Source organism: Urocampus carinirostris, chromosome 17 (genome assembly GCF_059441175.1).
Source record: "Urocampus carinirostris isolate Australia breed hairy pipefish chromosome 17, RoL_Ucar_1.0, whole genome shotgun sequence".
NCBI classification, from domain to species: Eukaryota; Metazoa; Chordata; class Actinopteri; order Syngnathiformes; family Syngnathidae; genus Urocampus; species Urocampus carinirostris.
Genome location: NC_142365.1, coordinates 33,389,941 through 33,404,896, shown reverse-complemented (window position 1 = coordinate 33,404,896; position 14,956 = coordinate 33,389,941). Strand labels below are relative to the sequence as shown.

General features: G+C 39.5%; 1 protein-coding gene across 1 annotated transcript in view; it reads left to right on the top strand.

Annotated features, from left to right (window-relative positions):
- acsl6 (acyl-CoA synthetase long chain family member 6) overlaps positions 1 to 14,956 on the top strand; it is a 74,424-nt gene that overhangs the window by 57,238 nt on the left and 2,230 nt on the right. Inside the window, exons 12-20 of the mRNA XM_088321260.1 lie at positions 102 to 236; positions 321 to 455; positions 2,077 to 2,172; positions 4,008 to 4,080; positions 10,956 to 11,044; positions 12,302 to 12,418; positions 12,492 to 12,635; positions 13,839 to 13,940; positions 14,012 to 14,083. Of these exons, the coding sequence (XP_088177386.1) occupies positions 102 to 236; positions 321 to 455; positions 2,077 to 2,172; positions 4,008 to 4,080; positions 10,956 to 11,044; positions 12,302 to 12,418; positions 12,492 to 12,635; positions 13,839 to 13,940; positions 14,012 to 14,083 (963 nt within the window). The remainder of the gene's footprint in view (positions 1 to 101; positions 237 to 320; positions 456 to 2,076; positions 2,173 to 4,007; positions 4,081 to 10,955; positions 11,045 to 12,301; positions 12,419 to 12,491; positions 12,636 to 13,838; positions 13,941 to 14,011; positions 14,084 to 14,956) is intronic.

The following is a 14,956-nucleotide window of genomic DNA, read 5'->3' as shown; positions in this document are numbered from 1 at the left end:
CAGATCGGTGGTCTGTGCGGACTTTTTAGACTGATTGTGTTTAAGGGTATTACAAATAAATTTGACTGGATTTTTTTCAAAACCCTTTTCTTGTTACCTAGTCTGTGGTCTACTGCCATGGTGGACGTATTGGCTTTTATCAGGGTGACATCCGCTTGTTGCCCGATGACATGAAGGCCCTGCGACCTACCATTTTCCCCGTGGTGCCACGCCTGCTCAACCGCATGTACGACAAGGTGCGTTTGAGATCCCCTTGATTTTTACTTGGGTTGTAATATAAAATACCTGTGAAAGTAGGTCATTTTGATTTTGATGTGCAGATCTTCAGTCAGGCCAACAGCCCGCTGAAGCGATGGATCCTCAACTTTGCCGCCAAGAGAAAAGACGCTGAAGTCATTCGCGGTGTCATTCGCAGCGACAGTGTCTGGGACAAAATCTTCTTCAGTAAAATTCAAGTAATGTTTGTTTTTTACTAATTTGCAAAATCTCTGCAAGTGTCAAAAAATACTAGACGGTCTTGCAGGTACCTGATGCTTTAAAAGTATTTTTGAAATTTTAAACATGCAAAATGTGAGGAATTAGTACATGGGTTTTGGCATAAAACCGTTATATATGTCATTGTTACATTCCAATTATTGTTTAGACAATTCATTTTTGAAGACGGTATTCGTCATTGGAGGAACCCCAGTATCCAGTAGCAAGTTAGTTGCCAAATTGTTTTATGTGTTAATTATTCGAAGAGGTTCTGAGAGTTTTATGCAATGAGTAGCCAGGCTAACTGGGAATTAAAATAAAAAGTGACAACAGCTATGGCCAACCAGGAATACACAAACCAAGTAACACGGCAAAACCGGTTCTACCTTCAGGTTACCGATCAAAAAACACAGTGGGGCACCCAGGCTAACTGGGAAACAACATTGAAAAGTGGCAATGACTATGGCAATTAATGTGGAGCAGGCTGCCGTACACCAAGGAATATGGCAAATCTGGCACAAATGTCAGGCTAGCCGATAAAAGTACACACACTGAGCAGCCAGTTTAATCGGGAACCAACAACAAAAACAGCAACAGCTACGGTGATAAATGCAAAGCAGGCTGAGAATATGCCATTGAACACAGCAAAACTGGCGCTAAATTCAGGCTATCCATTCAAAATACATACACTGAGCAGCCGGCCTAATCAGGAACCAACAACAGTAGCAGAAACAGCTACAGCGATAAATGTGAAGCCAGCCAGGAATAAACCAAGCGATGCGGCAAAACCAGCGCTAACGTCAGGCTAGCCAAGCAACAGAAACCAACAAGTGAAACAGGAAAGCTGTCGGCAGACCCTGACACTAACAGGGAGATAGCCAGACAAAATGATACTAACCGCAACACATGCGGCGAAAAACACAAACAAAAAACAACAATGGCATACCTTCCAAGCAGAAATGAGCAGTAAGAGAATGCTGTTCACTACGATCGCTGTTTGTTTTGGAGGTTGCCTTACCTGTTGCCCATCAACCATTTTCTGCACCGCTTATCTTCACTAGGGTCACGGAGAGTGCTGGAGCCATCATCAGGCAGTGGGCATGTGACACCCTGAACTGATTGCCAGCTAGTCACAGGGTACACATAGAGACAGACATCTCACTTGTTCAAGCACACATAGGGACAATTTGGACCGGCTAATTAATCTGAGATGCATGTTTTTGGAATGTGGGAGGAAACAAAAGTGACCGGAGGAAACCTACACAGGCACGGGGAGAACATCCAAGCTCCACACGAGGAATCCAACACTGGACCTACGCACTGTGGGGCTGCGTGCTAACCACCCAACCGCAGTGCTACCCGCCTCACATGTTGTGTTAATGGGATTTTGAAAATGTTGAGGTGTTAAATGACGTCACAGTTATACCGCAGACAAACCAGATGGGTGAACTTTGAGACTACATTTCTCGAGTCCCCTGGCATGTGAAATATTTCCTTACAAATCTGCATAATTGTGGGGAGAAACACGACAACGACATTTAAATATATTGCCAAACTTTATTGTTCTTTTTACATACGTGTATGTGTACTTCGGTGTTTTAGGCTAGCTTGGGTGGAAGACTGAGGATGATCATAACCGGGGCAGCTCCCGCCTCTCCTACTGTCTTGGGATTCCTCAGAGCAGCTTTAGGATGCCAGGTAAGACACACATACTTGAAGTTGTGCATAACAGGCAACTACCAACTAATCAGGAGGAGGAGGGTGGACAATTCACTAAAGCTAGTCTGGGTGAGGTTGGGCAAAATCAAGTTTTCCACAAAAAAGTTGAAAAGAAACCTTCCACTGTTTCTAAATATAATTTTGATTTTAATTTGTTACACAAAATAAGAGATTAAATAAGAGAGATAGAGATAAAAAAAAAAAATTTAGAATTCATATGAAAATAAATGATCAATAAGTAATTAAAGGGACAGGATGTATCATTCAGTGCCTTCTAGTGGTAGAAAATGTCATTCATTCGAAAAAAAAATATTGATATATTAAAATATTGAGAAATAATTAGCAAAAGTATATGAACTCTCACTTACTGTGCGGAGTTTGTATGTTCTCCCCGTGCTTGCGTGGGTTTCCTCCTGGCACTCCGGTTTCCTCCCACATTCCAAAGACATGCATTTCAGGTGGATTGGCCGGTCCAAATTGTCCCTAGGTGTGAATGAGCGAGCAAGTTGTCTGTCCCTGTGTGCCCTGCGATGGCTGGCAACCAGTTCAGGGTTTCCCCTGCCCACTGCCCGATGATTGCTGGGATGGGCTCCAGCACCCCCGCGACCCTACTGAGGATAAGCGGTGCAGCTAATGAGATGAGAGACATGAACTCTCATATAGATGTGCCTTGGTCTTAAATACTTGTAGGTCGAGATATGTTTATTTTACATAACATTAGCCTCACCTAGCAAGAGATGACATAATTTTAACCCATCTTGCTACTACGGGTACCTAAAAAAACTTGGTGAAAGGCTGGGGAGTCTCCATAAATTTGATTCTTGCCTGTAATTTAATACTACAACATCTAGTGGCTAAGTAATACACACTTTCTCGTTAACTTTCTCATGAAAAAGGGGGCCTCGAACTCTCATCCTGGCCCCTGGTGTGTGAATTTAAAACGTCTGCTTTAGCAGATGAATCTGAAAAGAAATAAAACTGGCTGGGTAGGGATACAAACTTTTAAAATCTATTTGCATTTAAATCACAAAAGTCACTCCAAAATAAATATCTATTTATAAAATGAAGAATTGTTCTTCTTGACAAGGGTTGGCATCCCAAAATACCCAGCATGTTTGGAGCTGCAGAATATAAAGCTTCACAATAAGCCTTATGAGAAAGGCAACACATACTACAGATGCTGTAGAGATCTATATTCATTTAAAAATGTTAAGAATCAGCATGTCATGTTTGGCCTCCAACAGAAACCAAATCATTTTCCATTATCAAACTTCTTTGAAAAAGCATCAGATAGCCGCTAGGGAGCGCCAAAGAGCCACATGCGGCTCCAGAACTGCTTGTTGCTCACCCTTGTTTTAGGAGATGTAAAAAATCAATAAACTCCTAATCAAATGATTTATCTTTTTATTTGTTAAATACTGTGTGCGGAATTATAATCAAATATTTTAGAAATATAAATCAGACAAATTATAATTGTAATTATTTTACTCCTTTGAAGATAAATAACACAATACATGCAGAATTCTTTAAAAAATAAGGCAAAAATGATTACCAGGAAATGCGTTGGTAGAAGACTTCAAAATTATCAATCATCGTTTTACCTTTTGTCTATTCTTACTGGTAAGAGTAGACATTCGAGACAATGGCCATTTCTAACCCAAAAAACTGGCATTCACTGGAAACTGTTTCTTAATTGACTGCAAAAGAATCAAACGTGGCAAAATAAGATTTTTGGGAACAATCAATACCATTTTGAAGTCTTGGACTGAATAAATAGACTGCCTGAGATCAATTGGAAATGTTAATCCCTCCAGGTGTACGAGGCGTATGGACAGACAGAATGCACCGCCGGCTGCACTTTCACCACACCAGGGGACTGGACTTCAGGTGAGCTTATTTATTTATTACTACTGCAGAACACTGCTACTTATTGGAAAGAACGGGTGGTACCTCTTCTTACGGGCTCAATAAGTTCCAGGATTCCGCTTGTAGCTCAAATTGCTCAAGTTATGAGCAAATTTTTCCGATATGATATGCAGTGGCTTGCGAAATTTTTTGGCCCCCTTGAACTTTGTGATCTTTTGCCACATATCAGACTTCAAACATCAAGATATAAAACTGTAATTTCTTATGAAGAATCAACAATAAGTGGGACTCAATAATGAAGTGGAACACACTTGATTGGATATTTCAATCTTTTGTAACAAATAAAAAACGAAAAAGTGGGTGTGCAAAATTATTTAGCCCTTTTACTTTCACTGCAGCAAAATCTGTCCAGAAATTCAGAGAGGATCTCTGAATGATTCAATGTTGATATAAATGACTGACAATGATAAATGGATTTCACCAGTGTGTAATCAAGTCTCTGTATAAATGCACCTGCACTGTGATGGTCTCACAGGTCTGTTTAAAGCGCGGACAGCATCATGAAGAATGAGGAACACACCAGGCAGGTCCGAGATACTGTTGTGGAGAAGTTTAAAGCTGGATTTGGATACAAAAAGATTTCTCAAGCTTTAAACATCCCACGGAGCACTGTGCAAGCAATAAAATTGAAATGGAAGGAGTATCACACCATTGCAAATCTACCAAGATCGGGCCATCCCCCTAAACTTTCAGCTCATACAAGGAGAAAACTGATCAGAGATGCAGCCAAGAGGCCTACAGCTGAGTTGGGAAGATCTGTTCATAGGACAACAATCAGTCGTATACTGCACAAATCTGGCCTTTCTGGAAGAGTGGCCAGAAGGAAGCCATTTCTTAAAGATATCCATAAAAAGTGTCATTTAAAGTTTCCCACAATTCTCCTGGGAGACACACCAAACATGTGGCAGAAGGTGGTGAGATGAGACCAAAATGGAACTTTTTGGCAAGAATGCAAGACGTTATGTTTGGCGTAAAAGCAGCACAGCTCATCACCCTCAACACACCATCCCCACAGTCAAACATGGTGGTGGTAGCATCATGGTTTGGGCCTGCTTTTCTTCAGCAGGGACAGGGAAGATGGTTACATTTGATGGGGAGATGGATGGAGCCAAATACAGGACCATTCAGGAAGAAAACCTGATGGAGTCCGCAAAAGACCTGAGACTGGGACGGAGACTTGTCTTCCAAAAAGACAATGATCCAAAACATAAAGCAAAAGCTACAACGGAATGGTTCACCAAAAAACATATCAAGGTGTTAGAATAGCCAAATCAAAGTCCAGACCTCAACCAATTGATAATCTGTGGAAAGAACTGAAAATTGCTCTTCACAAACACTCTCCATCCAACCTCACCGAGCTCGAGCGGTTTTGCAAGGAGGAATGGGCAAAAATATCAGTTTCTCGATGTGCAAAACTGATAGAGACATACCCCAAGCGACTTGCAGCTGTATTTGCTGCAAAAGGTGGCGTTACAAAGTATTAATTCAATAGGGCTGAATAATTTTGCACACCCACTTTTTCGTTTTTTATTTGTTAAAAAAATTAATAAATTAGAATATGCAATAAAGTGTGTTCCACTCCATGATTGTGTCCCACTTATTGTTGATGCTTCACAAGAAATTACAGTTTTATATCTTGATGTTTGAAGTCTGAAATGTGGCGAAAATTCACAAGGTTCAAGGGGGCCAAATAGCTTCGAAAGCCACTGTAATTAAAAAATAATTGGTGTGTTTCCATCTATCCAAACATCATCTGCACCACTTATCCTTAGTAGGGTCGCGGGGGTGCTGGGGCCCATCCCACCTGTCTTCGGGCAGTGGGCAGGGGAAACCCCAAACTGGTTGCCACCCAGTTGGTCTGTTTCCAAACTCCAAGAAACATCCACATTAACTCTAAATAACTTTAAAACACATTTTCCTGATCACTAAAAACACATTCAAATAGGAATTAAACATTAAAAAACTAATGATAAGATAAATAAGATTACATTAAAGAATTAAAATGCAAGTTTATTATTAAGGAGTCCCTGTAATGAAGGTGTGTGCATAGCGCGGAGGTGTGGGAGTAGGGGCAGGGGGTGCGGAAGCAGTTTTTGTTGTTTTGTTTTATTTCGATGAAGCAAAGCATAAAAACACTTCCGCTTCTTTGTAACCTGCACTCACCGCTTCCTCATGCCAAACAGTAGTCACAGAGACTGTTGTCTTCTTGAATTTGCAGTATAGAACCAGGGGGGGAAAATAAAATACAAAAATTAATAAATAAATACAATCAGGCATGGCAGGCATTGAAATCCATTTAGATTATGCCTCAAGTTTTTGTAAATACAGACGCTCCTCTACTTAGGACCATTGGATTTACATAAAACGGTAGATGCGAACATTTTTTTCGGGATGTCGAAAAATATCCGTACATTGCTGTAAGTTAGATTTCTTTATTGTGTGCACCTTTTTCCGAGTACAGGACTTTACTGTAGTGCTTCTTTCCGCCGCCACCGGCGTGTCGTGCTGTGAGACGTCACCCAGCATCCACCCGAAAATAAAAAATCAGCTTCCTCTTCCTAGTTTCGTGTGTAAACATTCTATACTGTCTATGTCTATTCTATCTCCAGCTCGGTAAGAACCTTGACATTTTCATTGTTTATAATCTCGTGCATCCATTCAAATATGGTTGGTGGTAAGTGTAAAGAAGAGGCGAGTTGTTCCTTTTGAAATGAAAGTGGAATAAGAAAATGGTTGAGAAAATGGTCGTGAAGCTTTTTTTTTTCGGCAACTTTTTTACCACGGAGGAGGACCTCTTGAAGCGCATCTTCCAAAAGTAAGTTAAACTCAATTTTTTTTATCTTTATAGAGCATATTATTTTATGAAATGTTTATTTTTTAGTACAAAACAATACAGGTTGTTTATACAACATACTTATTTAACCTATAACTTTTTGCTTCACTTAAACATACTTATATACTGGACTGTCTCAGAAAATTAGAATATTGTGATAAAGTCTTTATTTTCTGTAATGCAATTAAAAAAACAAAAATGTCATACATTCTGGATTCATTACACATCAACTGAACTATTTCAAGCCTTTCATTATTTTAATATTGCTGAATTTGGCTTACAGCTTAAGAAAACTCAAAAATCCTATCTCAAAATATTAGAATATCATGAAAAAGTATACAAGTAGGCTATTCAACTAATCACCTGAATCATCTAATTAACTCGAAACACCTTGCGAGGGTTTCCTGAGCCTTAAAAACACTCAGCTTGGTTCAGTAAACTAAATCACAAGTATGGGGAAGACTGATGATCTGACTGCTGTCCAGAGGACCATCATTGATACCCTCCATCAGGAGGGTAAGACACAAAAAGAAATTTCTCAAAGAGCAGGCTGTTCACAGAGTGCAGTTTCAAAGCATATCCACAAAAAGTCTGTTGGAAGGGAAAAATGTGGCTGGAAACGCTGCACAACCAAGAGAGATGACCGCAGCCTTAACAAAATTGTGAAAAAGAGCCGCTTCCAGAATTTGGGGGAGCTTCAAAGACAGTGGGCTGAAGCTGGAGTCCAGGTATCAAAAGCCACAGTTCACATAGGTGTCCGGGAAATGGGCTACAATAGTCGTATTCCCATGGTCAAGCCACTTCTGAACTCAAGACAACGGAAGAAGCGTCTGACTTGGGCTATGGAGAAGAAGCACTGGACAGTTGCAGAGTGGTCCAAAGTCCTCTTTTCAGACGAAAGCAAGTTTTGCATTTCATTTGGAAGTCAAGGCGCCAGAGTCTGGAGAAAGGCTGGAGAGGAGCAAAATCCAAGTTGCTTGAAATCCAGTGTGAAGTTCCCACAGTCAGCAATGGTTTGGGGAGCCATGTCAGCTGCTGGTGTTGTTCCACTGTGTTTCATCAAGTCCAGAGTAAATGCAACTGTGTACCAAGAGATTTTAGAGCACTACATGCTTCCATCTGCTGAAAAGCTCTATGGAGATGAGGATTTCATTTTCCAGCATGATCTGGCACCTGCCCACAGTGCCAAAACCACCAGTAAATGGTGCACTGACCATGGCATCACTGTCCTTGATTGGCCTGCTAATTCCCCTGACCTGAACCCCATCGAGAATTTGTGGGGTATAGTTAAGAAGAAGATGAAAGACACCAGACCTGCAAATGCAAATGAGCTGAAGGCCGCTATCGAAGCATCCTGGGCATCAATAACACCTCAGCATTGCCACAGGCTGATTGCCTCCATGCCACGCCGGATTGATGCAGTAATCCGGGCAAAAGGATTCCCAACCAAGTACTGAGTGCATCAATGGACATTTTCAAATGTTTGATTTAGTTTTGCTGTTATAAAATTATTTTTTTACTTGGTCTGAGGAAGTATTCTAATATTTTGAGATAGGATTTTTGAGTTTTTTTCAGCTGTAAGCCAAAATCAGCAATATTCAAATAATAAAAGGCTTGAAATAGTTCAGTTGATGTGTAATGAATCCAGAATGTATGACATTTTTGTTTTTTTAATTGCATTACAGAAAATAAAGAACTTTATCACAATATTCTAATTTTCTGAGACAGGCCAGTAAACCTTAGACATATAAAATATAGCACTGAAGTAACTTACGAACAAATTCAAATTCAACTTACGAACGATCGTCTGGAATCTTGTTCGTAAGTAGGGCAGCGTTTGTAGACAGCGACTTCTGCTCTCGGTGTTGCTATCTCTCACTAGATCCTTGTCATGTATTCACAATAACAAGCCTCTCCATCTTGTCATGAATAGTGGTGGAGCGAATTTGGCTGGTCAATAAATTGTTTAAAAAAATAATTAATTGACCAATTTAAATGACGAGGTAAGTTTATTTTATTTTATTTTTTTACAAACTTGTCCAGCCTTTTTGGAGCACCACATAGGATTTTAGATAATCATATCAGGAAAACAGATAAAAAATATTTTGGTTCAATCTGAAAGATTGGCCACACAGCAATTTTACGTGAGTTGTTTTCACCATTTTTGATCCTTAAACATACTTTTATCAAGACACACACTCTTGGATCTAATGAATTTTCTTTACTAATCATCTAGATAAAAAACTTGAATAGAACACAAAACAGACAAGGATAAGAAAAAAGCACAAAGAAAAATATAAGTGGGGATCTTGGCTGACATCTTTAGGATAGAAACCAATGTGGTGGCTTAATTTTTACTGTATACTGTACTTAAGGCAACTGGTCTTTGTTGTATTTGATGGAATTCCCCCATAATAGTCAATAGTCTAGTCCCCCTGGCCATTAGACTGTTAAATGGTCAATCTAACATATAGTTAACTTAAATCTAAACGGCTGCTAATCTGACTTTTTGCACTACTGGCAGTTTTTTATAGCTTGCCACTCATTGCACATTGCTCTCTGCACTATTGTAATTACAGCGTTATTGTTACAGTGTTAATGTTACTGTGTACCTGACTTGTTAACCTGACTGCCCATTTTGCACATCTGGTTAGCTACTCTTCTTGCACTATCGGCACTATGGTAAAATACTATACGTAGCCAAAATACAATACAACTTTATTTATATCTGTACATTCAAGGAAACTGTGGGGGTCAGATGCATCGACATTTCATTCTGTATACATGTGTACTAGAATGACAATAAAGTAGATCTGAATCTGAATCTGAATCTGAATAAAGTCACACCTATCTATACCTGGCACCATGAGATTGACTTTGGTCTCGGTTTGATGTTGGTGAAGGCTGTTTAAATGTCCTCGGCAGTAGAGCGGCAGTCCTCAAGTCTGTAGGCCCGGTCTGGACCAGTATCTCTTCAGAGAGTTGAAGGTGTTGTTCTTTGCTGGCTGCCCGCAAGTGAGCTGTCTTTGGTGGTAGCCTTAGGGCCTGCTCTTGAACTTGATTTTCTTTTGTAAAGCAAGCAAGATTTTTTTTTTGAAAAAAAAAACCCAAAAAAAACAAGCTTGTGTATCAAAATTCTCGTGTGTAGAGGTGCTCGTACAAAGAGGTACCACTGTTGATGTTGCATACCTGTCAACCTGTACGTTTTTGCTGTACAAAGTACGTTTATTATGCATTTTAAGACGTGTAGGACGTACAAGAAAATCTGTACGGAAGAACACAAATTTGTCAATGCGTACCATCCGGTATACACAGACTATCACGAATCGGTAAGTCAATCAAGTCAAACGAGTTCGCCACGGTATTGTTTTTTTTCGTTGCAAACAAAGCAAGCGTTTGATGCTACTGTACGCATGCGTCTGCCACTGTAGTGCCTAATTTGACTCCCTTGCAAAATCCTCCCGCCCTCGCGTGAACGCGCACTCTGCTGCGCTTCCGACAATGGCAATCGTATTCTATATAATAAGCTTATTAAAACAATAAAGCTATTGTCGGAAGCGCAGCAGAATGCACGTTCACGCGAGGGGGGAAGATTTTGCAGGGGAGTCGAAATTAGGCACTACACAACAATGGTTGATATTGTAGTTTGGTTTACAAAATAGAAATGCCAACACATTTTTTCCTCCAAAAATATCTTTGTTTACAAATCTAAATTTAAAGTGTTATTAATGGATATTTTAGTTACGCTGATTACAATTGTTCTTGATTTTTTAAATTATTATTATTATCAAGAATATGTACAGAATTATATAACGAAACACATGTACAATATAACATGTTAAACTACTTAAATAAAGCCGTTTATGGTGTACGATTTTTTTGTATTTTGTAAGAGAAGATACAACAGTTTGTAAGGGCATGGAGCCGTGGAGCTTGACAGGTATGATGTTGCATTTCTAAATGAAAAATTGTTCCCACAACAATTGGGGGATTTGGTGTTTAGGTCATGTCGGTGCACCGCTTCCTTGCAACCTCATCAAACTGGTGGATGTTCCAGAGAAGAACTACTTTGCTGCTAAAGGGGAGGGGGAGGTAAGTAAAGAAGGGATAAAACCAAGGAGAAAGTTTGGCATGGATGTAAAGGACATTTCCCCACCAATATTGAGCAATCATGGTTTTGTCACCACCAATATTTTGTGATCAAGAAATGTCAAAACCAAACCTAAGCCCTGGGATCGGGGTTTGCAACCTGCGACACAGGAGCTGCATGCGGCTCTTTAGTGCTGAGGAGTGGCTCCCCTTTTTCAAAAATGTTTACAAACTAAATAAAATAGAAAAGGAAAATATATTTTTCTTGAATTTCGTTCCTGTATGAGGAAAAACATGACACAAACTAAAGTTATAGTATGCTGTAAAAACATGTAGAATAAACATTTCATTCAAGTCTCTGGGTGCTACTACATAACTATGAGACGAGAGGCACACCAGCTCTTTCGATTGTTTCCGCTCTTATCTTTTCTGTTTGAGCCAAGCCAAGCAGAGCACAAGGTCCCCCCCTTTCAAAGCAACAGCCTCACAATTTAACGGTGCACTCCTAATTTCAACAATGAATTCATATTAAATGGGTAGGGGCACAATGCTGTCATAAGTACTTTTTAAGTAACAAAGTAGCTGTTTATGTAAAGTGATTTCTGATTTTTGTCAGTATATATTTTGAATGACAGTCATCCTCAGGCCCGAGGATGACTGCTTTTAGTATCAAAAGAGAGAGAAAAGAGGGTGCTGCTGAGTTTTACCCATGTACTGCTTATTTTGACATTTGTACATAACTCAGACTTGAACTGCATTATTTAAATTTTATTTACTTTGCCTCATCAAAAGGCTCCTGTTTTATTTTTGTAAATGGATGCTACGTTTTATCGAACTCTTTTTGTTGCCCGGATAAGGGGCATGTTAAACACATTCTATTTTGTGTTTTTTTAATCCTAAAAATGAAAATGACATCAAAAATTGAATGTCTTTATTGCCTTTCCTAATTTTATCAAATAAATGAAAATTGCTGTAATTCTTTCATACTTTAAAGATGTTAAACTTGAGGTATCACGGGGTTGATTTATTCTTCACATGATGCGCTGCATTAAACTTTGTCATTTTGCTAGTCGGCTAATACACACAGCATGTGTTGCCTTCGATATAAGGCTTATATAAGGCTTTTAATTTTTTTTTACTCCAGACAAATTTTTGTTTTGTTTTTTTGGTCAAATATCTTTTAACATTTTGGGATGCTTACCCTTGGATTAGGTTGAGAAGTATGGTATTCGAGGTTTTTCCTTGATTGATTTGGGTCAGGTCTGCGTGAAGGGACCAAACGTGTTTAAGGGCTACCTGAAGGACCCCATGAGAACCGCAGAGACGCTGGATCAGGACGGCTGGCTCCACACCGGCGACATCGGAAAATGGCTGTTGGTACGGCTCAGAAATTGACAACCGACGAGTAAGTATTTAACCCCTTGTGTCCTTTTCTCTTTTTTTGTCGCAGAACGGCACACTAAAGATTGTGGACAGGAAGAAGCACATCTTCAAGTTGGCACAGGGTGAGTACATCTCCCCTGAGAAGATTGAGAACATTTATATCCGGAGCGAGCCTGTGGCCCAGCTTTACGTTCACGGAGACAGCCTCCAGGTCAGAAAATCTTTGACAGTAACTACCGTATTTTCCGCACTATAAGGCGCACCTAAAAGCCTTTATTTTTTTCAAAAGCTGACCATGCGCCTTATAATACAGTGCGCCATATTTATGTATCAATTTTAAAGTTGCAAAGTTTTCCAACTAACTTGCAGCCGCCGACTAGATTTTCCCCCGAACGCCAAGTAGTACTCGGTGGATGCTGGGATTTATTTACCGGCGTTTCATTGGCTAACCAATGTGTCAATCATCATTTGAATCGATCACTATTGGCTAAAGTTATTCGGAGGTCAAGGGGCGGATCCTTGTTATCATTTACAGGCTGCCATTGGCTTAAACGGCAAACAAAGCCTGCAATTGGCCGAAAACGAAGTGTCAATCATCAGTTGAATCGATCACTATTGGCTAAAGTTATTCGGAGGTCAAGGGGCGGATCCTTTTTATCATTTACAGGCTGCCATTGGCTTGAACGGCGAAACAAAGCCTGCAATTGGCCGAAAAAGATGAATGCGTATAGCATGTGGCTGACGGCATAGAGAAAGCATTTTTTTCTATTCTGTATTTGTAAATATTGTATTCTCCTGGATTTACTACCCTCACGGATATAAGAGGACATTGGCTGCACATTATTATGAACACAACGACTTCGGTGAGCTATTCCGGGTTTTATATTGTCCCTGTATCTTGTTTCAGACTGAACTCGATGTTTCTGTGATAAGCGGTGCAGATAATGGATGGAATGGAGTGTCTATTTTTAAATTAAACTCAATTCCAAGTGTTTATTGTCATATGCACAGTAAAGTTGCGAGCGAAAAAGAAAATAGATACTAAGGAATGGTTATCATTTCTTGAATCCCAAGACTTAAACCTTCCGAATGATGGAACGATGCATTTGAGTGACATCTTACGGACACCGTATCCGCACGTGTTCTCGACACGTATTTGCGTCTTTGCAAGCTTTCGGAATGTTAAGGGGGTAATAAGTTGGACTGAACTATCTGACTGTTTTGTCCACGTTCCCATTGTAGCGCCTTATAATCCGGTGCGTCTTATGTATGTCAAAAATAGGACCAAAAACTATTTTTTCGGGGTGCGCCCTATAACCCGGTGCGCCTTATAGTGCGGAAAATACGGTAATAAAAATATTTGTGTCATTGACTTTGAGAAACACTTCTCCCCGTTTTTGCTACCTGCTTACAGTCTTGCCTGGTTGGGATTGTCGTGCCCGACCCGGAGGTCATGCCCATGTGGGCCAAGAAGAGAGGGATTTTGGGGACCTACAAGGACTTGTGTAAAAACACAGTAGGTGTCGCACTTTAATAAGGAACGGCAAATAGGACATTTTGGAGAGTTTTTAATGTTTGTTTTGAAAGGAACTGAAGAAAGCCATCCTTGAGGATCTGGTGCGTCTCGGCAAGGCCAGTTGCCTGCATTCGTTTGAGCAGGTGATTAAGAAGTGCAGCCTTCTATTTTGATATTCAGCTATTTGCAAATGCGGGGCATTGAAATATAACCAAGTTTTTTAAATTCTTACAATATGAAAAAAACATGATTTATTTTCCTTTTGAGAAATATCAACAATAATGCTGCAACTAATGACAATTTTATAATCAATTAATCATTGTTGACTACGGAAACAATTAGTTGATTATTTATTTGTTCACTTATTTTTCTAAACTAAGGTTCATTTTATTTGGTGGCAAATGATAATTAAAAAATGGTACACTGTAAAATAAATCATACTGGAGATTTTTTACAAAAATTAAATACAAATACCTATCCAAAACAAATTGGGCAGAGTGCTCGCTCAGTAAATCCACAAATAAACCTCTGAACATTTTTTAAGGACAGCTAACTTCATAACAAATTAAAATAGTGTAAACCTTTTTTTATTCCTATAAAACAAAAATATTCTCATTAGCAGCAGGAGAACAGTAAATAAAACAAATCTCATGTACACTTTTTGAAGCACATTCAGTGGTCAACTAAAAAGTTTGTATCTAAAGTACTGAGCGACTCTCAACAATTTGAAATGAGACAGTTTTAACAACTGACATTTGTTCTTCAGACTACATGCATAGTTTGTTTGTCTGGTCCGGTCTGGAATGACTCAAGCTCTCTTTTTTTAGCCAAACATGCGCATAAAATGTATAATGCATGTCAACAAAACCTGTAAGATAATTTTGCTTGAGTCTTATAGAGGCGAGTCAGACTCTGTTTTTTTCAACTGTCCAACTGTTCTCTTTAAATGTTGGTGCATAACTGAGGTAATGCCATGATACGCATGGTCTGCTTTGCAAACTTGTCATGTAGTCTTT